Source organism: Martes martes (genome assembly GCF_963455335.1).
Source record: "Martes martes genome assembly, chromosome: 16".
Taxonomy (NCBI): domain Eukaryota; kingdom Metazoa; phylum Chordata; class Mammalia; order Carnivora; family Mustelidae; genus Martes; species Martes martes.
The window spans coordinates 60496033-60523273 of NC_137904.1; the positions used below are offsets into that span (position 1 = coordinate 60496033).

At 57.5% G+C, this 27241-nt stretch overlaps 1 protein-coding gene across 2 annotated transcripts; it reads right to left on the minus strand.

The window, feature by feature from the left end:
- MXRA7 (matrix remodeling associated 7) lies at positions 1–27004 on the minus strand (the record flags this gene model as incomplete). Of its 2 annotated transcripts, none has more annotated exons than XM_080827497.1 (4): positions 1–1049; positions 8089–8185; positions 12263–12335; positions 26744–27004. In XM_080827497.1, the coding sequence occupies 4 exons, from the start codon at positions 27002–27004 to the stop codon at positions 935–937; spliced, it is 546 nt and encodes a 181-aa protein (XP_080683623.1). In that variant the 3' UTR covers positions 1–934. The 2 variants fall into 2 exon arrangements, with proteins under 2 accessions (XP_080683623.1, XP_080683624.1); XM_080827498.1 differs by lacking the exon at positions 1–1049 and adding an exon at positions 2465–3786.
- Between the last annotated feature and the right edge of the window lie 237 nt (positions 27005–27241).

Below are 27241 nucleotides of genomic sequence, written 5' to 3' on the forward strand. Positions count from 1 at the left end.
GAGTTCACTGTATTGATTTAGCTTTATTCCAGCAAATACAAAATATTTATAAGAACTTCGTAGGTTCTCTCCTCACCAGACCCTCCCGAATTCCGTTTGCTATGAGCTTTCCTGCTAATGGGACAGAAACGGCCTGTGCAGCACAAAGGAACCGCTGTATTCCCCTCGTCCCACGTTGGCTGACCCTAGGAACCCACGGAGCCCCCGAGCTGTCCCAGACACTGTCCCCATCAGGCCGTTTTGGTGTTTTCCGGCATGCTGTCTGTGGAGAGGCCCTTTCCCTGCACACATGCCTGTCTTCTCTGGAGGACCTTTGTCTCCCTACAGGTGGGCACCATGTTGCATCTTTGATGTCTCTCTCTAGCAGGGGGCACTGTCCTGGGTGTGTTATAAACACTCAAACGAGCCTCCCTTCCTTAAGTGGGAAGTCAGTGTCATGCTTAAATGGGAGGGGCTCTTCGCGGGTCCCAGCTCTGAGGGCACCGATCAGTTCCAGCATGGAAGGTGGGTGTTGAGGTGTTGAGTTAGGGTTTTTGCTAAAAGCACGCTCAGAGCCTGGGACAGCCAGCAGCTCGCATCCCTGGGCACAGTGCCCCCCCCCCCCCGCACCTGCCCGCACCTGGTGTGGAAAGGATTCGGGGGCGCTGTGCAGAAGATGGGTAACAGGTCCTGCTGCCTGGGTGTCCAGCCTAACAACGCTGCACCCTCATTCTGCCTCAGAAGACTTTCTGGAAGCCTCCGGAACCGCGGGGAGCATTCTCTTAGCAAACGCGTCTAACTCTGGCGACAGCGATCCCGATCCCTGTAAAAGGAGGCCTAAGCTGTGGGAACTGCGCCATCAGGTGCCATCCACCTCTACAGCTACGTCTGGGGGAGGGAAGGAGCCTGCTGACGTCTGCACAGGAGGGCCCGGGCCTCGCCGGACGAAGGCCGCCTACATGTCGTAGAGCCGGAGCTGCTCCTGCACGTCGCCGGCGGACATCTCCCCGAAGGTCTCCTTGTTGTCCTGCATGAGCTTGAAGATGGCTGCCAGCTGCTCCTTCTGCACTCTGCGGGGAAGAGAGGACAGAGAGGAGAAAGGTGCTCCGAGCCCAGGGTGGCGGGGGTGCTGGGGGGCCCTGCTCTATCCGCTACTGCTGGGTCTGCTTTCCAGGACAGGAAGAAAATCAAACCGCACCGAAACCCACTCAAAGCTCAACGACCTCAGCTGGAAGGTTCTAAAAAGCCGGCTCTAGGTCTCGGGTGTTCCCTGCAAGTCTGGGGATGCGAGTGACCGTGTGGGTTCCGGTGCCCCTGTTTCCCCTCGGGCCCCCTTTGAGCATTGACCTCGCACGTCGGGGGAGGTAACGGGGAGAGGCCTGTTCCGTTAGGTGGCTGGAGAGCGAGCCCCCGGAGAAACAGGTTAGCGACAGCCTCAGTTTAGAGGGATGAAAGCGACAGCCTCAGTTTAGAGGGATGAAGACAGAGACCATGGCCGGCCGAGACGGAGGGGGCGCACGCGGAGGGGCACATGGGGGCTTGACCCGGGGCTGGCATGGGGTCTCACTGCCCAGAGGAAGGGCCGCCTCTTCCTGATTTGTGCAGATACCTTATGGCCAGCGGGGGCCCTGCCCCTCCTGCTATAGACCGGCCCGCGCAGGCTGGGGCCGCTGGGACTGACGGGCTGCTGTCTTTGTGAGGCCCCGCCACACCATCTGACCAGCACAGGGCAACTCCCAGGAGCGCAAACATTTGGAAAGGGCGGGGCAAGACTTCCTCAGAAAGCAGGGATGGTCTGCGGTTCCGTCCCCGTGCCGGCTGTTTGCACGGGGGGTGTCTGGCTTCTGCGTCGTCTCCGGGCCACCCCACCCTGCTCCTGGGCCCTCTCAGCCTCTCCCTGCAGCTGGCAATGCCACAGACCTGGGCAGGTCCCACGTGGCTGGGCTCTGGCACAACCTCCGGCCAGCCAGCACCCAGAACGCTGCCCGGGGCCGGGCTGGGGTCCGAGCGTCTGGTCTTACATGTGTGTCCCGATAGATTTCCTTCCGTGGGAACCCCATTCTCCCATCCAGAAGTTGGTTTTCTGGCTACAGCAGATCTAGAAGCTCAAATATTGAAGTCCCAAACCCCAGCCTCTCTTTGTCACCCTGGGAATGTGCTTTCTACGGTCCATTTTCCCGTCTGGAGGAGAAGGAGCATGCCGTAGGCGTTTGGTACCCCACCATCCGAAGACAGCCCTGAGAACCGAAAGGGTGTGTGTTGAGCTCCTTGGTTGAAATTAGCATCTCCCCACCCCGAGCGACCACAGATTCTCAGATATTTTTGGTGGCTGTGCTGTTTCGGCATTTTTAACAGGGGTGGACCTATATGACTTGGACTCGGCTAGAGAGCAACAGGCATTCACAGTGAGAGAGAGCTCAAATTTTAATGGGTTCAAGGGAGATGATTTTTTAAAAACAAAGCAAAACTGAAAAAACACACAGTAACCGAGATCATCTACTCCAAGTTTATTGGGCTGAACAAAGGCCGAATACACAGATCCAAGCCATCAGGAGTGTGTGAGGCCTGGTGCCTACAAGGCCCCGGCAGGAAGAGTCCAGACAACTAACTAGTTAGATAACTAACCTGGAGGGAGTCACCTACTTACTGGATCCATAAGATCCCAGCCTGGGCAGGGCCGTTCTGACTGCTGTGTGGGGACCTGTGTGCCACCAAGCGTTCATCTTCTCGTCACGTGGCTCAGCGTGGCTCGCCCACTATTGCCTGGTCTGCTCTCTGCCCCCAAACCTAAGCTTTTAGGCCCAGGGGAGGAGGTCACCGGGAATGTAACATGCCCCAGGGGTCGGCATCCTGGCCTTCCATTAAGTGGCAAAAAAAAGTTCTCTATAAACTTACTGCTTAAAAAAAAATGTTTTAACCAACACATCTAAAAACTGCCGATTAGTCTCACATAGTATAAATACTGTCCAGTATAAAACTCCAAGAAACGGATCTGGGACTGATCTCACTATCTGGTGAAATTCTGATCTGTCTAGGGCACTTTCTAGGGAACGGCACAGTCCAGAAATCTACTCCAAGCGCACTCTTCCTACTGCTTCTGCCGAAGGGAAGGTGGAGATTCGGCTGAGCTGGTAAGAGCGTCAGGGAAAAGGCCTCTGAGCCCCAAGACGACCGGGTTGCAGAGACCAAGGGCGACAGAGATATGGGGCTGGCACAGGTTCCCTGCTCTGGGACCATGAACATGGCGTCCCTCGCCCCCTGCCGCCGACCCCGCCAGCCAGAAAGAGGGAAGTGGGCCCCCAGGGAAAGGAGGACAGCCGACCACCCCAGAGCCGGCTAAGAGCGCAGAGCTTGGCCTCAGCTGTCTGGAATGCCTCAGAGTCTTTCTCGTTTTGGCTCCAGTGAAGGAGAAGGCCAGTAGAGGGTAGGGGGAGGCACTGGAATGAAGCTACACTGGTTTTGCAATGACAGGGTGTCTGTCACTGGGGACATCACAGGTGTGAAGGGTGAGCGGAGAGCAGGGTTCAGCTATGAGAAAGACCAAAGTCTACAAAACCCTGGCTTATCCAAGCAATCCACACCAACTGGGAGGAACACCTCTACCCTGGGGGGGGGGCAAGGCACTCCCAGCACCCTCCCCGCCGAGGGGCAGGTCCTGATGGAGGGTCTGGGTCCCCGCGGATTTATGCCGGCCAGAGCCTTTACGGCTCTGCTCTGGGGATTTCCATTTTATCTCTCAAGCTTTTTAGATGCCAAAAGGAAAAGCCTTTAGCAGGAGGCTAAGGATAACTTCATTATTCTTCGGTTCTGTAAAGAGAAATAGGGAGAAAAGATCATTTATTTTACTTCTTCCGTCTAACAAGTATTGTGGGGGAGGACACGGGAGACGGGGACGAGGAGGACGATGTTTGGGATTGCAGATGCTGGACACTGGTTTCTCGGTCACGGGGCAGTTTGCTTCTTGTCACCTGCAGTAGGACACTCTGTTCCCCAGACCTGGCCTGACTCGGCACAGGACCTCAGCAGCCTACCACACCCCATTCTGAGTCCGGAGTCCATGAACTGCTATTGAGTTAGGTCGGGCGGATGCTGTCGCTGGGCAAGTGGGCAGGACAGACGCTAGGTCAGACACTGGGCACTCCTGATCTTTGTGCTTTACTGGGCCATCCTGTCAAGTTCGACTATTCCCTATTCCTGCCGGCAGGGTTTTGTCCCCGCTGGGGACACTGACACCCTAGGATGGACGCCCACCTTTTCTAAATGACACCCAGGAGCACACAGACTCATCAAGGGATCGCAGGGGATCCGATTTTGTCCCTCCGGCGCCCTCTCCTGGAGGTCAGAGTCTCGCGTGTTTCTAGACCTTGACACTGGCCAAACCTTGGCGAACTCAGCAGGTTGCAGAGGCCAGGATATCCCACAGCCCGGGTTCCCCGGCCTCTTCCCCACCCTCTGCCTGTGATGCAGTACAAAACACCTCCACCGCAGTCGTGTCCCCTTCCAGAAAGGTCAGGACATTCTGAGGACCTTCAGAATGGGAGTGGGTGCTGGGGTCCCAGGTTCCTGTGTATCAGAGCCTTCCTGGTCTACACTTTCCTCTGGACCAGAAGGTGGGGAGAACAGATGGCGGTCGAGCACAGGAGTGGGCAGGGGTGCTGCTGCTTTTTCCTGCCAAGCTTACCGGCTTCCCAAGCTCTGAGAGCCAGAGGAGCCGTCAGCAGCCGGCAAGCCCACTGCCCCGTCCACGCTTGGAAGCGGGATGCGGCCCCTCCCAGAGAGACTGCGGTGGGAACGCACACCCCGCCAGCCAGGCACGGCAAGGCCAAAGGGGCCACGAGCCCTGAGCCCCAGGAGAAGCCCCGGAGGAGGGGGCAGGCGGTGACAGAACACGCTCTTCCTTGGGCGGCGACAGGCTCTGGATTCGCAAACCCGACCATGTTCAGCCCCTCGGGCAGAAGGTAGCTGACCTGTGAGCGAGTCCGAGGATGGGAATGTCCATTTAAACACGCAGAGGAGGGCACCTGGGTGGCTCAGTGGGTTCAAGCCGCTGCCTTTGGCTCAGGTCATGATCCCAGCGTCCTGGGATCGAGCCCCGCATCGGGCTCTCTGCTCAGCGGGGAGCCTGCTTCCTCCCTTCTCTCTCTGCCTACCTGCCTCTCTGCCTACTTGTGATGTCTGTCTGTCAAATAAATAAATAAAATCTTTAAACACGCAGAGGAACGATCTGGGGTCTTGATTTTAGTCCCGCTTCCTAAGTGCTATGCCCTGAAAATTTATAAACTGAGGGTTTAGGGGATGCGGGATCACGTGACCACTGAGGCTCCCGGGCTCAGCCTACTGCTGTTCTGTTGGCTGAGTTGAGAAGTTTTTAAAGTCAGCGATTTGCGGCATTTACTTGCAACTCAGCTGGGACCCAGAGTGCTGGGAGAGGAATTAGAAACAGGAGCGTTTGGTCGGAAAGAATCTGACGGGCAAAGAAGAGAGCACACTTCGCTGGCTTGTGGTTTCAGTGGCTGGACAGTAACAGACGTGTCGTATTTCATACTGGAATTCCAGGGCAGTTTCCTACACTCAGCTGGGACCAGAACACACTTGCACCCACCGGCGCTCCCAGAGCCACACGGGAACTAGCGTGCTGTCAGTGGAGACCCGGAGCCCAGCGCGCCAGCCTCTGCAACCCCAAGCATCACCACGAGAGGGACAGAAGCGGCTGCAGGAGGGGTGTGGTCAAGCAGCCCCATGCAGTGCCACGTGGGCTGGCCGCGTGCAGGGGCAGGAGGCGGCAGGCAGGCAGGCGGCACAGGCAGATGCGTGCAACAGCCGCAGGACGCATGCTGGGAAGGGCAGGCATGAAAATGGAAATGAACTCCAGCTCCACCCCGTGAGGACGGCACCACACTGAGCGAGGACTGTGTTTAAGGGTCACGGTGTCCACCGGCCCCTCCTTCTCCACTTGGGGCACAGCCTCCTTCACCCCGAGAGAAGCCCCGGGGCACAGTCTCCACCTCACGGAATAGCCAAATGTCAATCGGTGCGTGAGAAGCCCTCCCCATGAGACCCCTCGGGAAAGAGCCCCCTGGCCGATGCAGAGTCTGCTGTCTGAACACAAGGGAGGACAGACTCTCCCTCCCTCTTCCCACAGTCCTGGCTCAGAGCCCAGGGTCGGTGGCCATCCGACCCCGCAGCCTACGGCCTGGCGTCTGTTCTCTGTCCTTCTTGTTTCAATGGCTCCTCACAGCCACAGGGAGCACCTGCCCGAGCCCTGGGACTCGGGCCTGTCCCGGCCACAGCTCCGCGCACGGGGACCTCTGTGGGACCTCAGGTGCACCCCGCCCTCCCTATTCTTAACCCGGGGCCGCACGTGTTTTCTGTAAAGGGCCCGATACTGACTCTTCTGGGTCCTGTGGCCCATGTGGTCTCTGTTGCAACGACTAGCCCTGGCCACAGGGGCGTGGAAGCCGCCCCAGACCACAGGAAACGGAAAGAGTGGCTGTGTTGCAGTCACACTGGGCTTACCGACCAGGACTGCCCTCGGCCACCCCTTCCTCGGGCCCGGAAAACCTGCCTGTCCCACCACTCAGGAGCACAGGGGTTTTTTTTTGTTTTTTGTTTTTTGTTTTTTTGCCACTTGAGGCTTTCTTCTTAGGGCAGGACAAAGTGGCAGGGCGACACCCAGAGGTTCCCGAGGGGGACGACAGTTTGGCCCCAGCCTCACAAGGGGGCGCTAGCTCCCCACCAGCAGGTCCGCGAGGCCCACGGAGGACTTAGGTCCCCTGGGCTCCCAGAACCCTGCAGCCCTGGGAGGGGGGCCGGGGTCACAGGGCGCCCCCGTGCTGGTGCCCGGAATGTACCAACTGGTTAATGAAGGCGGCGGAGGAGGGGAGGTTTCGACTGTGTCAGTCATGTTGGGGACAGGTTAACAGACAGGGGGAGGGAAGCACCACTGGTCTGGGGCCTCGATCTCCTTACCAAAAGGATTTGCAAGAATATGTGTGGCTCAGGACCTAAGGAACTTGCTACAGGGAAGTGAGGTCAGAGGTCAGCTCAATCCTGAAATATAGAGGCAGCAAACCGGGTCACACCCAGAGGCAGTGTCACCAGCCCCGAGGGGAGGGGGCGGGCTCCCCTGGAGGCCATCTTCCCCTGCTCCGGGCCTTCCTCAGGCCGGGCCTACCCCGCCACCCCTCTGCCCCAGGGGAAGAGCCTTCCAGGCCGGGTTTGCAAGAGCTGGGGACAGTTGGGAGAGGGGAAATGGGGATTCTCGTGGGCAAAGCGGCTTCTGACTTTGGAGGGACCCTGAGTGGCGTGGCCAGCCGTGGCCAGCCGCAATGAACGGCTGTTTGAGTTATGCATCCGAATACGCCCTCCTGCCCCCTGCGACCCTAGCAGCCCAGCCTGGGTTCCTGTTTGGATTCCCACTTGAACCGAGGCGCGCCAGGCCCCAGGCCGGCCGGCGGCGTGCAGGAGACAGCTGGGCTGGGGGTCTGAGCACCGCTTCTCTGCCCAGCTGTCCTGCTGCTTCCAGAGCGTTCCTTAGCACCCTGGCGGGATGGAGGGAGGCCCACGGGTGCGCAGTGGGTGTCCGGCGGGGGCGGAGGGGCCCCAGTTCTAAAACTGAGAAGCTAGGCAGCTGCCGTTGTGTGGGAGCCCCGTGGAGCAGAACAGATGCAGACGGACCCGCAGACTCTGGGCAGGAGGGGTGGGAGGGAGGGGAGCTGCCAAGTGGATGAGCAGGAAGAATCGCCCCTCTCAAGTGATAGATTGGTTTTGTCAGGGACTCGCCCTGGGAGGGAACGGCCCGATCCGCTCCAGGCTCTTCCCGGCCGGCCGGCCTCTCGCTTTCCCCTTCTGAGTGGGAGGGAGGCGGGCGGAAGAGGGACTCAGCCGCCCTCCCCTCCTCCCCAGCTCCCCCCACCCCCGGAGCACCCCAAAGGGACTGTCTCCAGGGGGGAACTGAGCCTGGCTGAGGACAGCCAGGACAGGAAAGAACCCCTAAACCAAACGTGGGGGCGTGGCAGCGGTTGGGGCAGCGCCTTGCCGCAGGCTCGCCCCCTCAGCTCTCCCCCTGCACCGCGTGACCGTGACCGGAGAGGAAGGTGCTCGGCCTACCTCTGCTCCTCCTCCAGCTCCTCTTTGGTCATCATCTTCTTGTACTGGTTTCCCCGAAGCTTCCCAGGGCTGTATTTAAAGGAGAAGACCTCTCCGCCTGCAGAGAGGAGACGGGGTCAGAGGCAGCGGGAGGGTCTGACTCAGGGTCCCCTTCCCCTTTTGTTAGTTTCAAAAGGGCCGTCTCGGCCAGAGGGGGTCTCACCCCTCCCCCCTGTCCACCCCAGTGCCTACACAGGTGCTGCCAGGCCTCAGAGAGGGCAGTGGCGACTTTTCTTCTCGCCTGACAGGGCTTCCTCCCACACCCTTTCTGTGAAATCCCACGGCCACGGAGGAACTCCAAATGGGGATACGGAGACGAAATTGTAACAGCTGGGGAGAAACTGTCCCCCCTCCTCAAACAGCACAGCTCCGTCCACCAAATGATGGTTCCCTTCCCAGACCGGGCTAAGCTGTCCACAGGTCTGTCTGGCTGTCCCTCTCCCTCGAAGGCTCCCGCCAAGCTGCTGTCTGCGAGGATGGTCTACCCTCGTCTTTGAGGCCCCCCCACTACTGCTGGGCGACTCACACCAGAGGGAGCAGGCTCGGCCAGGGTGCTGGGCTCCCTGCCTCTCCTTGGGCAGGAGGGTGCCTGGGATGGCACAGGGACTCCCAAGCCTCCTGCTGGGGTCCTCCAGCTCCAAGGCCTGGGGCTGCCCACCAGTGATTAGAAATCTGGAACAACGCATCCAGCCCACGGTAGGACATGGGAGCGTTGTGGCATTTCCACACCGTCTTGAATTCGGGCATCAAAATTGGTTCTTATTACCGAGTGGGTGTGCTGGGATTTGCCAGCCCCTGAGGGCAGCCTCCTAGCTGCCTTAGAACAAACAAACCATCTCGAGGCCTGATGACACACCAGAGGTCTAGGCAGAGGGAAGCTGGACCGTGAGACAGGGAACAAGGGCAGGTGCTGGGCACACGGGTGCGGCCTGCAGGACAGAAGAGGAAAATGCCCCAGAGCATCGCCCTGGGCTGAGCATCCGGGAGGAGTCCCCTTGCAAGCGAGGCCCTGAAGTGGTCCTTTAGCCCGGCAGGTGTAGGGCACATAGCCCCGGCCACCCCTGGGACCTAGACCGAATGGCCTGTCTTGTCTAATTCCCATGAAGGCGTAAAGAACTGAGTACGGGAAATGCGGAGGCCGGCAAATCGCCCTCCCATGCAGGCGCAGACCTTTTCAGTTCTGTTCTGGAGAGTTTACCGCTCTGTCACTCCAGTGCCAGTAATCTCAAACGCCTGGGCACCCTGCCCCAGGCCACCCTGGCCTCCCGCGGGCGGCTGTCCGGCTTGATCAGGCAGGCTGATGTGGGCCCAGGGTGGGGAGGAAAACGCCTGGGCCTGTCGGATTCAGCAGCTCTCTGGGCTGAGGGAGGAAGGTTCTGGATGCAAATTCCGAACCTAAATGTTATGTGGTGGGGACCGTGTTCTCTCCAAAACCTCGCTGAGGAGAAGGCTGGCCGGCCCCACCGTCCTCTCTTGGCCCCCTCACCCCGGCCAACTGCCCAGAGAGCAAGGCTGAAGCCTTGCCTTGGGGAGAAGCTACTGCCTTTGCACAAGGATTCCTTTGCTCTTTGTTCTTTCTGCAAATATTAAGTGAGCACTGTGCTCGGGGCTGGAGACTTAGCAGCAAATAAAACGTACAGCAAGTAAAGAGAAATCAGATACAGTTTAAAGTCGGTCGTGAGTGCTCTGCAGAAACGACATGGTGTGGGAGGGAGGGAGGGGGCTGCTTGGAAGATTCTCTGGGGGCGGGGGTGGCATCAGGAAGGGTTTTACGGAGGGTAGTTGAGGAGGTGCAGTGAGTTGAGGATCTGTCTGGGGAGACAGATCCAGCAAAGCAAGGAGGCCGATGGCACTGGGTGGCAGAGAGAGGGGCCAGGACATCATGGGGAGGGGGGGGGCTTGGTTCTTCCTCCGGGTGGATTAGGGGCCTGGCCCAGAAACAGAGGAATCCATTCCCATCCCTCCCCGCTGGCCAGCCCCCACTGGCCGGCTCTTCCTCCAGGCTGAGCTCTGCTCAGGTTGATAAGCAAAGGCTGGAAAGTTCCATTCCTTGTGGGCCCACAGAACCGGGAGCTTCCAGCAGCACCGGGTGTGGGCTGCCTGCATCTGGGGATCTGGGCACTTTGCTGAGTGATTCAGAGCTGCTGTCTGAGGGGCTTGAGTCCTTGAGGATCAGGAAAGCCCCAAAAAGCCTGCCGGAGGGGCATAATCACACAGAGGCTGTGGTCTCAGGATGAGCTCACAGCCGACGCTAGATTCCGGATCTCAGAAAGAGGCAACAGAGAAAGAAAACCAATTAGCCTCAACATCAAGGTCATTGTGTTGCTATGTTTTAGAAAAATAAAACATAAAAAATTCTGCCAGCTGGGTACGACTCAAGGTTTCCATTTATGGGGCAGGTCTGATTAGTCTCATGTTTTCGGGGCCAGGCAGAACAAACGACTAGGAAAGGCTTTCACTTAATCACATCGTATCTGATGTACCCAGGGATAACGGTCGCATCCAATTTTGCTGGACCGGAGGTTTCGATGGGAGGGCCCCCTGGGGGCAGGACTTCCTCCTGCAGCTTTCTGTGAATCACCAGGTCGCTTAGGGAGGGCGTCTGAGCGGCACTAATCAATTAGCCTGAGAGCTGAGCGGCTCACTGCAGAGGGGCTGGGGGCTGGTCCTCTTTTCCTCTGACAGCTGCGGCCATAAACCTCCCCTCCTTCGCCTTGTCAGAGCTGCCAGGAAGACGCTGGGGGATGGGGGATGTCCTGGGGGCAGCAGTCAGATAAGGCGGAGGGCTCCTGACGAGGCACAGGGCTGGGTGTGAGGCTGGTGAGCCTCCCCTCGTCCTAGCCTGGGGCATCTGGCAGCCTTGGCTCTGGTCCCTGTCGGTGTCCCCCAGTCACTAACAGGATGCCGACTTTTGGCATCCCTGCAGGCGCCTGGGGCCACCCAGGCAGGGACAGACGCCAGGGCCACAGTCCCATGCATCTCTAACCTACAGATGATGGAGGAGAACCAAAAGCTCCGGGGAGAGCAGGCTCCCCCAACACCCGCCTGTGCAGCTGCCTGCCCTTCCCTCCTCCTGAGGCGGTACTGACAAGCCGCAGCCCCATGGGGCCTCAGGAGGGAGCTGTGGGGCCCCAGCACTGCCCTGCTGCCGGCCACACGCCCACACCAGCCGTGGTCACGGCATTCCTGCAACCCTCTCTTTCCACTGCCCCTGCCAGCAGTCGGCTGAAAGTCACAGCAACAGTCTCACTTTAAAAAAAAATAAATAAATAAAATATTTCAAACATACACAAAAGTCAAAAAAAAAAAAAAAAAAGAAAGGAAAGGGGCGCCTGGGTGGCTCAGTTAAGCGTCTGCCTTCAGCTCTGGTCATGATCCCAGGATGCTGGGATCGAGCCCCACATGGGACTCCCTCCTGCTCTGCGGGAAGCCTGCTTCCCCCCCTCTTTTCCCCTGCTTGTGTTCCCTCACTCACTGTCTCTCTCTGTCAAAGAAAAAAGAAAAAAGAAACAAACAAACTTACACAAAAGTCCAAGTAATAAGTCCTCCACGTACTTTCCATATAGACTTAACAAACGTTGACATGTTGGTTTTGTTTGTTGTTCGTTTGTGTGTTTTTAAAGAAATATAACACGACAGGCCCAGCAGAGACCCAGACCATGTGTGGTTCTGTCTCTGTCTGTCCGGGGGACTGGCCCCCGGGGGTGCCCAGGGCAAGCCCACTGCCGTCCACCCAGTCAGGTTTGAATCTGGCCCGTGTTTTTAATGCTCCCGGTCACTCCCGCTCCCTTCTCCTGGCGGGCGGGGGTCTGATGGCGGGGAGGTCCGGCCAGTCAGCTTGTCACTGGGCAGAATGCATGGGCAGCGGCCCTGTGAGTGGCTTTCGTCTCCATCAGATGGAAGGGGAGACGTCTGTCGTCTGTCGAGAGACTGAAGTGCTCGAGCAGTGATGGGACAGGAGCTGGGGGGCAGGGCAGGAAACGGAGGGTCAGGGTGTTTGGTTTACTGGCGAGATGGGCCTTCCAGAGCCGAAGACAACTCACAGTTTAGAGACAGGAAGGTGGGGACAGAAAGAGGAAAGGCGACCGGGCCGGGGTGGGGGGTGGGTACGCCCTGGAGGCCGGGTCCCACTCACCCTCCTCTTCCTCAGGCCCTGCGTGGGGTGGGCTCTCCCGGCCATCCTCCTCCTGCTCCGGTTCCTCTTCCTCCTGCAAGGCAAGGAGGGAGTCAGCCCCGGGCGCCCGGAGCGCGAGATGGTCCCCCTGATACGTCCTGCAGGTGCCTGACTCCTCGGTGAAAGCCACCTGACCCGGGGGGCGACGGTCACGCTGCGGGGGGAACTGGCGGAATCCGCACGATCTCTGTGTAGACGCCGTGTGGCCAAGATGACAACGGGGAGGCTGGGGGCGGAGGAGCTACGCTTTTGACCACTGAACCTCAGTCCCTTTGCCCTTTCTGGGTGGGTGCCTGTCAAAGCCTTTGGAGGCCGTCCTGGTCATGGGGCTGGGGACTCCCACCCACGCTCCGCCCCCGACCCTGCTCCGGTGAGTAGAACTAAAGGCACAAGAGGAAGGCTGGCGGGCCATCTGCGGGCCAGGGCCAGGCTGGGCCATCACAGGGGAGCGGCGCTCGCGGGCGCAGACTCCGGCTCTGCCTCCCGGCACCTCATTTGTACCCCTAAGAGGCTCAGCGTCCATCTTCCCAAAATTGGAGCTCCACCTCCTTCAGGGCCGGCGCTCTCCCACGAATGGACTCAATAAACAGATGGCTGGAAGGAGTGTCCCAAGATGGCCTTCTTGGGAGAAAGGAGTGACTTCAACCTGCAGGAATGCTGGGGCGGGGGGCGGGACAGGGACGCACAGACTCTCCAGCTATAGGGAATTTAGGGTCCGCGCGGCCCAGGGAACGGTGGCGGGAAGCCGGCGGACAAATAAGGGCAGACCCGCAGGTTCAGCGAGGGAAGCACACACAGGAGGGAGCCGCCCATAGCCGGTGCAGAGGGCAGCATGCCTGGGCTTTTGGGACTTGGCTCCCAGAGCAGGAGCCTGGAGTGGCCGGCAGCAGGCTCGCTCACAAAACAATGAGTGAAGCAGCCAGTCACGAGTGGCAAACCCTGAAAGGCCTTGAGTTTTCTGGGATTTTCTCGCTCTCTGGACCCCACAAAATGCAGCCGGGAGGAGCGGGGCGGGAGGCAGGAGCAGAACTTCTCCACTTGGCAACAGTGTCCAGCAAGCTCAGCACCAGTGAGATGGGAGCCACGCTGCCCCGAGTGCCGCTGTGATGCCCCCCGGATTTTGCACAGCAAAGCTTCTTTGTGGCTGTGGGGAGGGGGCCAGGCCTCTCTGGGGGATGCAGGAAAAGGAGACACCCCTTTGACCCCGCCAACCCACTTCTGGGGATCTGCTCTGGACTGGGAAACCATCTGTTCACGTTTTTATACAAGGATTCTGATTGTGTGCAGCAGAAAACACGGCAAACTGGAAACAAGGAAATGTTTGTCCTTAGAGTGAAATGTCTTACCGGTAAATATATTTGGTTAATGTGTTCACCACGACATTACGAGGCTGAATATATCACGGTGTGCCTGCGCCATGCAGCCCTGTGCTTTAAAAAGGAGGCAGCCGTACAAACCGAGGTGAGAAATGCATCAGGGTAAATTACCAAGAGGAAAAAGCAAGAGGCAGCACAGTGTGAAGGGGACAGTCTTCTTGGAGTAAATACAAAAATGGAAGTGCACACACATGCTCCTAAATGCTAACGAAAGTTTTTCTGGAAGAATGGCAAGGCACTGTTAGCAGTGACTACCTTTGGGAGGCGGAGCTACCTTTGGGAGGCGGAGCTACCACTGGGGGTGGAGCCACCTTGGGGCGGGGCTACCTTGGGGGGAGGGGCGGCCCTTCTCTGTTCATCTGATACATTTCCGTATATTTGGATTTCCTAATAATATGCACGAATATGCATTAATTACTCCTAACATATTTTAAAAATGCTACACAAGCTGAACTTGAAACCTGCCGGACTATGAAATCTAATTTTTTTTTTTTTTAAGGAAGAGAAAAGGAAAAAAAGAGAGACAAACAGCCATTAACCCATCTGGGGCTAGACCCCAGAAATCAGGCCAATAAAGAGACGGAGAGGGGGTGGATTCTCCCATTCCGTGTGAGGGACACCGAGATAAAAGAGAAATAAGCCCAGTCCCTTCCACAAGGATGTCATGATGCAGGTGGGAAGACAGCTACACAGATAACTGCCATCCAAGGTGAGAAGGTCAAGAACCGAGGCCGACCCCACCACCCCAAAGGGACAAAGTGAAGGCAGACCTGCCAACACTCTTCCTGGGGAGAGGCTGGTCTATATTGGAGTCTTGCATGTGACTTGTGAAGTGTGCTGTTGCTTAAACTGTGATTGTGATCCCGTTGGCAGGTTAGGAAAGCAATTCAGAGGTCGCTAACTGATGGATACATTTTTTAATTTTATTTATTTGTTTTGACAGACAGAGAGCGATCACAAGCAGGCAGAGGGGCAGGCAGAGGCAGAGGGAGAGGGAGAAGCGGGCTCCGCGCTGAGCAGGGAGCCGGAGGGCGCAGGACTCCATCCCAGGACCCCGGGACCATGACCTGAGCTGAAGGCGGACGCTTCAGCGACTGAGCCCCCCAGGAGTCCCACTCCTGATATTTTTTAAAAATGTGCAACCCACATCTTAGTGTGGTTTTCAGCTTTAAGAATTTCAGAAGCTACAAACATACCAAGAGATGACGCTGGAGAGGTTATTTTCATTTTAAATATATTGCTCTTGCGCATTCAAATTCATGTAATTACCACAGTCTGGGGCTAGATACGGCTCCAGCTGATTTTCAAAATTCAAAAAAATATTCACGGCCCGAGGTTCGGTGACTGAGGGATCGCCTTTGTGATTCCAGCCTTTCGATCTTACGACAATCTGACACACACCTGACCACCCGGACAGGACTTCAAGGGAGGCTCGCCAGCTCCCCAAGGTGCCCGTGGGAGAGGGCTCCACCAGCACTTCGGGCGCGCACGAAGATTAAAATGAAAAACTTGGCATTCAAATGTCAGGAAGCTAAGTATAAGAGGAATTTAAATAAGTAAATATTCAACGGATGTATGCTGTAACTTTGTAGCATTTACACTCCTCAATTTATTAAAACCTAAAACTGCACCAAGACTTTGGGGGTACCCCTGTATCCCGGAATTAAATGACAGATAAATAGCGCCGTGTGTGTGGCAGACAGAGATACTGTTTTATAAAATTTCTCGCGCGCTGTGGCTTTATATATGGGGATGTAATTTAAAATAGATTTTTTACTGGAGACTTCATGAAGTTTGGAAAGCAGTGTGGGGTTGGCCAGGTACTGGTTTCTGTCTGTGCAGAAAACCCCTTCCTTCGGAAGATGCCGCTTGAAGCCCGTGGGCCCGCTGGGCACCAACTACCTCAGGGTGGCCAGACCCCCTCCCACAACAGACTGCTCACACCCCACTTTGCAAGGCCAGAACGGGTCAAGTCCTTGCGGGAGAGCACGGCGGCTGAGGGCTGGGCCCTGGGCACTGCAGGGAGCCCCCCAGCAGGCTTGTCCGGGTTACTTGGTGAACTTCTAGATGACATCACCATAATGGAGCGGAGTCCATGATTAAACAAAACACTGTTTATTGCATTTTGCCCTTATTTTATAAAAAATGTGTACCTGACAGAAAAACGGAAGTGCTGATACTGGTGATAGGGTGGGCGGGTCTTGTACACAGCGCGCTTGGGACAAAGATGGTCGAGCTTCTGGACGTGGTGGCCCATCGGCCTCCCTCCAGTGCTCTCTGCCTCCGGACAGTGACTGGTGTTCATGACCGTGAAGGAGGGCGGTACAGGGCAACCCATCGTCAGCAAGGCTGCACCTCTGCCCTTCCCTCCTGCGACACGTCCCACCTTCCATCCTGCTCTAGCATGTGCAGTTTTGAAGATATGTTTTCTGGAACACACTGTGCATCTAAACAACAGCCGAGGGCAGCTCGGTGAGCCTGAAGGGCAAAGCGAGGCTGCAGACGGGATGCTAGGCAGGGAGCCTCGCGGCTTCCGCAGTGACTTGCTGGAGTTTGGTGTGGTTTCGGGGGACTGTGGGGGGTTGGGAAGCAGGGCTCGGACCAGGGAGATATTACAGGGGACAAGGCAATGGGGGGGCCCGGCAGCTTTAAAATGGGGAGAAACGGGAGGAGACCAGCCTTTTGCGAGCAGGAAGTGGAATGGCGTAGCGAGGGCAAGATGGGAGGCAGGAGGAACTCCCAAGAAGTGGGTTCCGAGCGCAGGTGAGAGATGTCAGGCCTGAACTGGGAGGTGAAGGGACTCTGGCCTCCGGATCAGTGTTTATTGAGTGAATCGGCAAAGGACTGGCTGGCCCTGGCTGAAGGCGATCCCCTGGGGCTCTCGAGCTCTGAATCCCACCCACCCTTGGCTTGCTTCCCCACCCTCGATCCCTGTGGATTTCTGGTCGGTGCCCTCGGTCCTGAGCACGCTGCAGAGTACCCTGTGTTGTGGGCTGCACTGTGTCCCTCCCCACATTCACAGGTTGAGCTCCAAACCGCGAGTATCTCGGACTGTGACTACGTTTGGAGAGAGCACCTTTGATGAAGGAATTCAGTTAAAATGAGGCCGATGGGGAGGGTAAGGCGGGGAGGGGGGGAGGTCCCAACTCCATCTGACCGGTGTCCTTTTAAGAGGAAATCTGTAAGAAAGGACACAGGCGAGAGACACCAGGGCTGTGTGTGCTCATGGAAAGACCCCTTGACAGGGCGAGAAGTTGGCACCTGCGCACCAGGGACAGAGGCTTCGGGGGAGAGCGGCCCTGCCCGCACTGGGACCTTGTAGTTCTGGAGAAAAGAAATGTCTGTGCTCCGAGCCGCGCGGTCTGTGGTACGTTGTTCTGACAGCCCTAGCAAACCCACACACCAAGCTCTAATGAAAGCAAGTCGGTTTTGAGAAAACCGTGAATTGGCGACGCCCTCTGGGACTGACAGCCGGTGTCATCCCGGCTGGTCCCCGGAGCAGTCTTGGGCTGGGACCCCAACCCCTCACCTCACTGTGGGACCAGAGCCCACAGTTGAACTTCACATGTCCCGGGACACTCCTCCAATTCGGCCGTTTCCTCCAGTGGAGGGATGGCTCGCGGGGGGGAGAGGCCAAGCACGGGGGCCAGGGGCTCCCGGAGGTCGAGGAGAGAGACTTCTCGGAGCCAGCGCGAACCTGCAGCTGCACATGGCCATTTATGGCTGCCCCGGCCGATCCAGAGCTGATACACAGCGCTGAGGCAGAGGAGGGGGAGAGAGAGACAGAGAGAGGGACAGAGACAGGGGTGGGGAAGAGGCAGACGGAGAGAGAGAGAAACAGCCATCTATCTTTGTGTCTGGCCGAGGAGATGTTTCTGCCCTGGAGTCTCGCACTCAGGACCCGCTGGGATCCGGGACTGGGCACCAGGGCTGACTCGGGCTGTGGCTACAAGCCCCCCGCCCCCCGCCCCGGTTAATCCAGGATGAAATTAAGAGGACCACGGGGCCACGTGCACGGGGATGCCTGTCCGTCGCTCCCCTGCCGCAGCCAGCAGAGAGAGCAGGGAGCTCTCAAGGGCCCGTGCACTCCTGCGCACCCTGGGTCAGGCCCCTCCACTGCACGGAGACCCGGCCGGGTGCGGGTGCGGGGCTCCCTCCCGGCTCCCACCGCAGGCCCAGCGGGTCTGACGGCGCTCTCCCCCCTTCCAGACAGATTCCATTAGGCAATCGGGCTGTTCATCTTCTGCATTCAGAGGGCAGCAGCTGCGGGCGAGCAGAGGGCATAAAGCTGGTGCCAGCTCCCAGACCGCCCGCGCTGGATGGGGAGGGCGGGCCAGCAGAGGTCACGGCGGGCTCTCTCCACCCGTGTGTCTCAACAGCTCAGCCACTGGCGCCTAAGCGACAGCTCCAGACCAAGGACGTGGGGGCCAGACCTCTACATCCGTATTTGCAGCTGGATAAGGTAGCCCCCGCCAAGACAAGGAATGACGTCTTCTTCTCCTAAAGTGGCCCCTCTCAACTCGTCAGATTTTCTCTGCGGTCACAGCATCGTTGACACTTCGTCACGGCCTGGGAATGGTGATCCGAGCCTGCCGCTTCTTTTGCACTTGGACTTCTCGACCGCCCCCACTCTCCATGCTCCTGCCGGTCACTCAGGGCCCGACAGGGCGCCATGTCCCTGACCTTACTCTCCTCCAACTCACTGGCTCTGAGAACATCTTCAAATGCCAGCTTTATGATGTTTTTTCCTACTAAAACCCTAGAATGACCATTGCCATGCTTAATTCAAATAATCCCCGGTTCTGAGGTTCTCCTGCCTCGGGAAGTTTAGTCCCCAGTGCTTACTGGGAAATGCTGTCCATGGTCGGGGGAGGGGTGGTGGGTGGAAACTTGGGGTCACCTTGGGCACACGGTCTGTCTACCCCCGTTCACCTCTGGGTGCTCCTCCTTCCTCTGTCTGCACAGGTTCCTCTGAGGTCACAGGACCCGGCAAGGATGGTTTTGAGTTCGGTTTTTATCCCGGCCTTGGCAGGCAGAGCCCTGGAGCTCCAATGGGGGTGGAGTGGGAGGGAGGGGCTGTAAGGAGGGAGGCGGGAAGAGAAGGGCCGAGACCCTCTGCCCTGGGCGTGCACACACACACACACACACACACAGGGCATTTCTGCTTTTGCTTTACACACTGGGCTTCCATCTAAGATTGAAGAAGAAAAAAGGTATCTAGTGCTTTTAAAAATATGAGAAAACCACTGATCTAATGTGGCTTTGACCCAAGACAAAACCCTAGCTGATAAAACCTTCGACGCATTGCCAGTTTATCCAGTCTCTGCTTGAACACTTCTAGCCCCGGGGAGCTCACCACCTTACAGAGCAGTCTACCGCTCTGCGGCGCGATGCACAGCTCTAGTACGTGCAGACAAGACGCACGAGGCCTGGGGCGTGAGGAGAAATGGCCTCGGCCTGCTGCAGGGCGGGCTACGAGGAGGCAGCATCTGCCTTGAGGCAGGGGCTGTGACTGTTCCTTCTCTTTGCTGTCCTCGCAGCTGATGCACTCGCAAGCAGGGGGCTGGGTTCTGCTGTGTGCTGAGCCTGCTGTGTGCTGAGCCTGCTGCTGCCGCTGGGGCTGTGGCCGTGAACGTGGCAGACCTGTTCTCCGGAGCCAACATCCTGCTGCGGCAGACAATGGACACGAACATAAAGGGTGACCTCAGTGCTGTGAAGAGAGCCAGAGAAGGCGGCGAGTTGGAGTAGGGGTCGGCGCACTTCGTGCTCGGAAGCTGCCCAGGGACCCAGAGGCTCGCAAGGTGAAGGAACGGTCGTGTGGAAGTCTAGGCCAGGAATGCGCTGCCAGGCAGAGCAAAGAGCTAATCCTGGGCTCCAGCTGAGGTGCAGGCCTGGGGAGTCTGAGAGCCCGGACAGCCACGGTGGGGGCACGGGACAGCGGGGACCGGAGGCAGGGCTGGCCGCAGGGGCCACGCTCAGAATTGGGAATTTATTCTGCACGTGATGGGAGCCATCGCAGGGCTTGGAGCAGGAGCCTAGGATGTGGTTTCCATGTGATATAGATGGTGCCTGCAGACAGAGGTGACGGGACTTGCTGATGGAGGGACTTTGGGCCAGAAAATAAGAAAACAAGGATGTTGTGTGGGCTTTCAGCCTGAGCAGCTTTGGGGGGCCACGGAGGAACTCCAAGCAGATGGTGAAGAACAGTGGAGGCAGGCCGGGGCCGAGGGCATGCGTGGTGGGCAGAAGTCAAGAACCCTTAATAGACACGATGGTCTCATGGGACCTCAGGGGCTCATTGGACAACCACCAGCAGCCGGCCACGTGAGGTCAAGCTCAAGGAGAGCCTGGGCATCATCAGCCACTGATCAGGAGGATGACAGTGGCCAGCGTGTTCTAGGAGACAGGTCTAGAAGTGAGCCATCCACTTGATACGGGCATGAGCTCTTCCAGCACGGGTAAAGAACAAAGGAAGAGTACTGGGGAGGAGGCTGACTCCTGAGGCGGGGCTGGGGGACGGGGTGTAGACTGTGCCCAGCACACAACGTGCAGGGGGCAGGGAAGAGACGGGCCAAGTTCAACCAGTCAGACTGAAAGGGCCATCCTGGACTCCGACCTCATATCCCCATTGAGGGCACATTCACAAGCCCTACCCTCGCTCTCTGGCTCCCATGGCCAAGCATGCCAGATCCAATCCTACCAGATTAACGGTTTTTGGCATTGTTCCTACAAAAGAGGATTTGGAGGGCATCGAAAGCTTCACTAAAAAAACAAAAAACAAAACGAAACAAAAAACCACCCAGGGGCAGAAACACACATTCTCCCCTTATCAGCAAGAATTAGGTGGAATTTTTGTGTCTACGGTTCGGTGGGGGGCAGGGGATAAACGGAGATGCTTGAGCACAGGGAGAAGAGTTCGTGGACTGACAAGACCAGACAAGAAGGGTGAAGGGAAAGGAAACCGGTGTGCTGGGGGCCAACCAGGCTGAAGAACTTTGACCAGGACCAACTTTAAGGATCCTTTTTATTTTTTTTTTAAAGATTTTATTTATTTGACAGAGAGAGAGAGACCACAAGTAGGCAGAAAGGCAGGCAGAGAGAGAGAGGGAAGCAGGCTCCCTGCTGAGCGGAGAGCCCTATGTGGGGCTCGATCCCAGGACCCTGAGATCATGACCTGAGCTGAAGGCAGAGGCTTAACCCGCTGAGCCACCCAGGCGCCCTAACTTTAAGGATCTTAGTAGAAGATGGGTGTCCAGGGTTTAAAGTCTCTAAGGTAGCCTCAACCAGGGGCACAGGAACTGGTGAGACTTCATGAAGAATAAAGGTAAGAATGGTTTGACCCCAGAGCTGGGTTTACTAATCTTCATAGGACACCACTGGGCTGGAGGGATTTGCTTGTCTCAGGACTGATCTCAGAATCTGAGCCGTCAGTACATCAGCCTCCGGCCAGGAGACACATGAGTCATACCAAGGTCACAGAGCTAGCTTCTTGCTGAGAACATGCCCAGGGTTGTCTCCAGCGGAGGTCAGGTTGGCCAGAGTGAACAATGAACGCAAGGAGTTCTTCCTTGCAAATACGAGAAACAGGCGCACACACACATACCCTCTCCCCCGCCATACACACAGAGGCCACGAAACAGGAGTGGAAATGGGAAAGCCCATGACTGCTAAGAGCTCTAGGACAGATCAGAGGTGGTTTGAGCCCAACTCCTTTTGCTTGGGGAAACTGAGGCCCAGAGGTTCTATGACTTCTCCCAAGTCCTTCGGAGGCAAAAATTTTAGGTGAACGGATACCATGACTTCTCACACTGGGTTTCTCCTGGACCCATTAAATCTCTGCTGTTCCTTAGCCCCCGTGGCCAGGAGGACCCGACCGATCCTTCCTCCTCCCACACCGGAGGGCAGGAAGGCAGCATCCCGGACCTCCTTCGTGGCTCGGACCGAGCAGCAAGCTGCTCTGTCCGTGTAGAGCACCCCTTCCAGGGGGAGGCTTCTGAACCCCAACAAAGTCCTGCTTTGTGCACCGTCCCTATCAGCAGCCAAGCGAGAGTGGTCGGACTCAGGTTGTTCCAGAAATGCCTGAGCCACCAGGGATCGGACATTTCTCAGCAAGTACGTCCACCAATGGTCTCGGGCCGTCTCAGCCCTCCCACTCTGTGGCTGAGGCCGACGGTCCGGGAAAGAACAGGGCTACGAACAGAGACTGTCTGAAAGGGCGCTCGCGCCACGTTTCCCTTCTAACCCTCCAACGCTAGGCAGCTTCACTACTTCCCACTGAGCAGAAAATTCTAACCGACGGCTACATTTTCTGTGTGCAAACAAGACTATCTCTGGAAGAAAGAACAAAGTTGAGCCATTAGGAAAGTCCCCGGACTTCTTTCTCACATGGAAAAAAAAAATTATGAGCTAGAGCGACTTCGCATAAAACACCCTCTTGCACTTCCAAACACTGAACTCTTGTTCGCAGCTCTGGGCATCGTCCTCTGTTCAGGGATGTTCATGACTGTAATTACTGTGAACACACTCTTTTATGTTCTGCACTTTTCCTTACTTATTTCTACCAACTTGCTAATTAACTCAATGTCCTAATTAATGGACATCTGGACTATTTCCAGTTTCCTTCCCAGCAAGTCACTAGACCTACTACAGACTGAATGTCTATATCCTCCCCAAATTCCTATGTTGAAGCCCTAAGCCCCAGTGTGATGGTATTTGGAGGCGGGGCCTTTGTTGGTAACTAGGGTAGCGTGAGGTCCTAAGAGTGGGGCCCCCAGGAAGGGATTATTGTCCTTATAAGAAGAGGAAGAGACCAGAGAGCTCTCTCTCCACCGCGTGCAGACACAGCCAGAAAGCGGTTGTCTTGTGAGCCAGGAAACAGGCTCTTACTGGGAACGGAATTGGCTGGCACCTTGATCTTGGACTTGCCAACCTCCAGAGCTGCGAGAAATAAATCTGTACTGTTTAAGTCTCCCAGGCTGTGGTATTTTGTTATAGCAGCCCGAGCTGACTGAGACAAGATTCCAAAGTGATATGAACAACTGCCAAATATCTATTTGGCCCCGACTAGCTGGCTTCTGTGCTTTTGTTAAGAGAACAGAGAGCGGGGCCATGTTGACATCATGAAGGTCGGGACAGATGATGCGGGAGTGGATTCACCTTCTCCTAAATTGTTCCGTGGCCTCTGCAGGGGTTGGGGGGCACAGGAACACACCTGTGGTGATGACGATGGTGAGGGTAAGGGACACAGCATGGACCTAACAGCAGGATAACTTCAGAAGGTGAACTACGGGGGCGGTTGGGTGGCTCAGTTGGTTAAACGTCTGCCTTTGGCTCAGGTCATGATCTCGGGATCCTGGGAAAAGGTCCAGGGTCCAGCTGCACAGTGAAGGCAGACGAAGGAGGCTGGGCAGCTCAATCAGACCACCACCACCACCAGAGTGTCTGAAAAACCAAGCCCTTTCCTGAGAAATTCCCCCCCTGGTTTCTTTTTTCCAACACTGTATTTTTTTGTTTCACGTATAATTCATATACAGTGTTATCGAAGTTTTAGGTGTACGATATGATGATTCAACAACACTATACATTTCTCAGAGCTCATCAAGATAAGTGTACTCTCCAACAGTGTGTTTTGGGAAATTCCAACTCACAGAAAAATCGGAAGAATGAACTCTCGCACACCCTTCACCTAAATTCACCAGCTGTTAACGTTTTGCCATCTTTCCAGTCTCTCGTGTATGCATGTATGTGTCACTGTTAGAATCGTGACATGTCGTCCCTAAATGTCTGGGCATGCACCTTCCTTTTTAAAATTTATTTTATTTTTTTAAAGAGATTTTATTTATTTACTTATTTGTCGGAGAGAGAGAGAGATCATAAGCGGAGGGAGCTGCAAGCAGTGGCAGAGGGAGAAGCAGACTGAGCTGGGAGTTTGGCAACAAGGGGTTCAATCCCAGCGCCCGGGGATCAAGACCTGAGCCGAAGGCAGACGCTTGCTTAACGGACTGAGCCACTCCAGCCTCCCAGGCATGCATCTTCCTAAGAACAAGGACATGTTTCTAATCACACCACCAGCACCACATGCATGAAATTGAGCATCAATACGATAAAACGATCTCATAAGTCATTCCTTTGAAATACCTCCCAGCTACCTGCAAGATGCTCTTGATAGCTCCCCACCCCAGCCCCGATCCAGAATCCAACCAAGGATCAGGCATCGCATTTGTCTGTCTTGTCTCTCTAGTCTTTAATCTAGACGAGTCTCCCTGCCTGTTCCGTGTGTGGTGACGTTGTCCCTACCCCGTTGCTGAGCAGAGTGAGGACCCACAGTGCCAAGAAGTCCGAGTTCCGGCACGGATGTAAATCTAGCACTATTCGAGTGACCCTTGACCTTCACCTTGACCATGGTTTGGGAATCCTCTGACATAGTCTTGCTGGAATCCACACCTCCATTTCGCAAGAAGCCCGGCTCTCCTAAGATTGCAGCCTACACATCAGCACCCAAAGGCACTGTTTCCTGGCCTTAAAAGGGACCAGCTCTTATTCGTGACGTTGTCGGCCACGATTCTTTGTGAGGGTGGGGCGTGCCTATCATGCTTCCTCCGCTGCCCCCCCCCACACTCACCCCTAGGAGACATAACAAGAAAGACATCCTAACAATACGGCTCTGCCCTCTGCTCGGCCTCCCTGTCCCGGCCGGCTGATCACCCCCCCATTTCTTCAGGGACTGCCCAGTGCCTCAGTCCATTACGCTACTTTGCTTCCCAGCACCGCGGGGCCGCTTCCCCGATGACCCAGGGCCGCTTTCCTGGTGACCCAGAGCCGCACTGGAAGGCTGCTTCCCTGGGCTCCAGATCCTTTTCAATAATCAGCTTTGAGAGTCAGAGGCAGCAGCTGCCCTGAGCCTCCCGGGCCTGGCAGGGCAGACAGATGATTGGATCAGAAAAAGGGCCATTAGGTAGGCAAGGTAGCCGCTCTGCAGCACCCCCCCCTCCCTCCCACCTCCGCCTCATTTCCCCAGGGCCCTTCTACCCGCTCTCCAGACCCAGCAATATGATAATGAGATCTCAAAAAATGCCCCCACCCACCCCACATCCATATACACACAATTTCTTAGCAGCTTTTTGCTTGGGGAAGGCGGAGCAGTGGGGGGACAGGGGTATGTGTCCCCCCCCCAGCACCTGACCCCAGGCCTGAGGCACAGCCGCGACCGTTTGCTGGCTGGAGTTGAGGGGGGCTCAGCAACTCGGCAAGGGTGGGGGTCGGAACCCACAAGGGCAGGGAAACGGATTTAAACATAACGCTTGCTTTGTTGGGATAATCTCGGGACCGGCTGTCGCACAGGGAGGAGAGACCGAAGCCTCAATGCTCAGAGTCATCTGGCAGCTGCCCCACGTGGGAACCCCCGTGACGGGCTTTGTCCTCTAAAGCACCCACTCGCCCCCACGGGACAAGCATTTTCCTAACAGAGGCAAACTGTCCTCTGGCTGCTCCTGACCTGCGACGCTGAGCCCCGCCCACCAGCTCTGGAACTGCCGAGGGCCCCACAGGCCTTGTGCAAAGCTCTCTCAGGAGTGTGTCCCCCAGGGGATCAAGACGTTGACTGAGCGCCCCTAAGGGCAGCGCTGCAATCTTCCGTCTAGAACCTGCTGCTGGGGTTTCGAGGGCCCTGTGTACACCGTGGGAGCAGGGCTGGCTGAGAACTGGGGCTGGCTGAGGAGGGCCCCCACATCTCTCCTGCGCCCAGGAGGCTGTGAGGGCAGGCAGAAGCCCAACCTAACACCCCAGCACAGATCCCAAACCCTACCTGCCATCGGCGCCGGGGAGGTTCGGAAGAGCCGCTGGGCCTCCATTAAGCAGAGTCTCTGTCCTTGGCCCCCGGGGCCGAGCGGGGGAGGGGGGGCGCGGGGGATACAACAGCCCTCCTCAGGCTGGTGAGAATCCGCTCTCATGACACAATTAGTCACCCACTTGTCAAACAAAGCGCCTGCTCAGAGGGGTCCCCGCACTCTTAACTTGGCAAAGAGAAGCAGCACCTTGGCCCAGCCTCATGGCCTTCTCCCCTCAAGGGTTCTCTCCTGTGTAAACCATGATGTCCAGCAAAATTCTAAAGGGCGCTGCAGATACTCTACTGACGGGGCCCCCAAGCAGCCTGCGCGTGGTTTCTACTGTCCCAGCCGGCCTCCCCTGCAGGAGAACAGGCATTCTGGTCCAACAGACTCAGGGCCCTGAGTGGTAGCCTGCAGGGGTCAAGGGCCCCGAAATCCTGGCACTGTGAATCATGGAGTCCAAGTAGGTTTCAAAAAGAGCAGCACTGGAAAAAGTGTACGGGGCCGGGGGGAAGGGGGGGGATGAGTGCATCTCTCTCTTGATGTCCCGAAGCAAGGAAGCAAGGCGTGTGGTCAGGACAGAGCTCAGGGACCGCAGGGACTGGGATGGGGCAGAAGCAGGAGGGCCGGTTCCGGGGTGCTCAGCGGAGCTTTTACCTTCTCCTCCGCTCCCCCCAGGCCTGGCTTATCTGCAAGCCGGGGGCAGAGGTGCCAAAGCACGTGTGCAGTTTGAAAAGCACAATGACTGCGCTTGCAGAGGCCTCTTCTTTCCGCCCCGCCCTGTGCGCTTCCCTCCCGAGACCTCGCAGGCTCTGGAGTCTGGATTCCACAGTGGCTTAACAAGAAAAATCAGCATTTTTTTTCTAAGTATGACTATTTTTTCATTATCGAGACAACTCTCATCATCGCAGATCGTGAAATAAGCCACATGCACGTGGATCCGGGAACCCGCGAGGCCGGAGGGGTGCGGGGCGAGGGTGGGTGTGACCCGAGCCTGGGAAGGAGGGAGCCGGACCGGGAAGTGGAACGCGAGCACCACACACCGCACAACTCCGATAGGCTCGGCGCTTGCAGGCACTTGGGAGGGGGAGGGCGATGGCGAGTTTGCTCCGCGGGGTCTGCGCTCCTGGGGGACAGCCGGCCCGAGGCTGGGAGCCCGGTCCCCGGCCCCGCCTGAGCTGGGGGCAGGGGGAGGCGGGCCCCGAGGTGGGGAGGGGCGCCCAGGAGGGCCGCGTCCGTACCTGCTTGGCCTCGGCGGCCTGCTCCTTCGCCTCCGCCGGCGCCGCCTCGAGCTCCCCCGGCCCCTCGAGCTCCCCCGGGCCCTCCGGCGCGGCCGCCGGCTCTGGGGCACAGGGCGGTGCGGGGGTCCCGGGGGCCTTGGCCGGGGTCACGGGCTCTGGGCTCGCGGCCGCCCCGCGCCGCACCAGGAGCCAGGCGAGCAGCAGCGCCAGCGCCGTGGCCAGCACGGGCAGCGCGGCCAGCAGCTCGGCGGGCGCCTCCATCGCGCCGCGGCCGCCCGAGTGCCCGCCCGCGGGGACCCCGAGGGAGCCCGCCGCGCCCCGCCCGCGCCCCGCCCCAGGGCGGAGCCCCTGCCCGCGCCCCGCCCCCTCGGACCCCCCTTTGCGGGGGGGGGTGAGGGTTGGGGTGGGGAGGACACGGATGCTGGGGGACCCTGACCCCTGCGGCGGCACTCCCGAGGCGGGCCAGTCCCTCCCTGCACCGGGCAGGCCCGACGATTG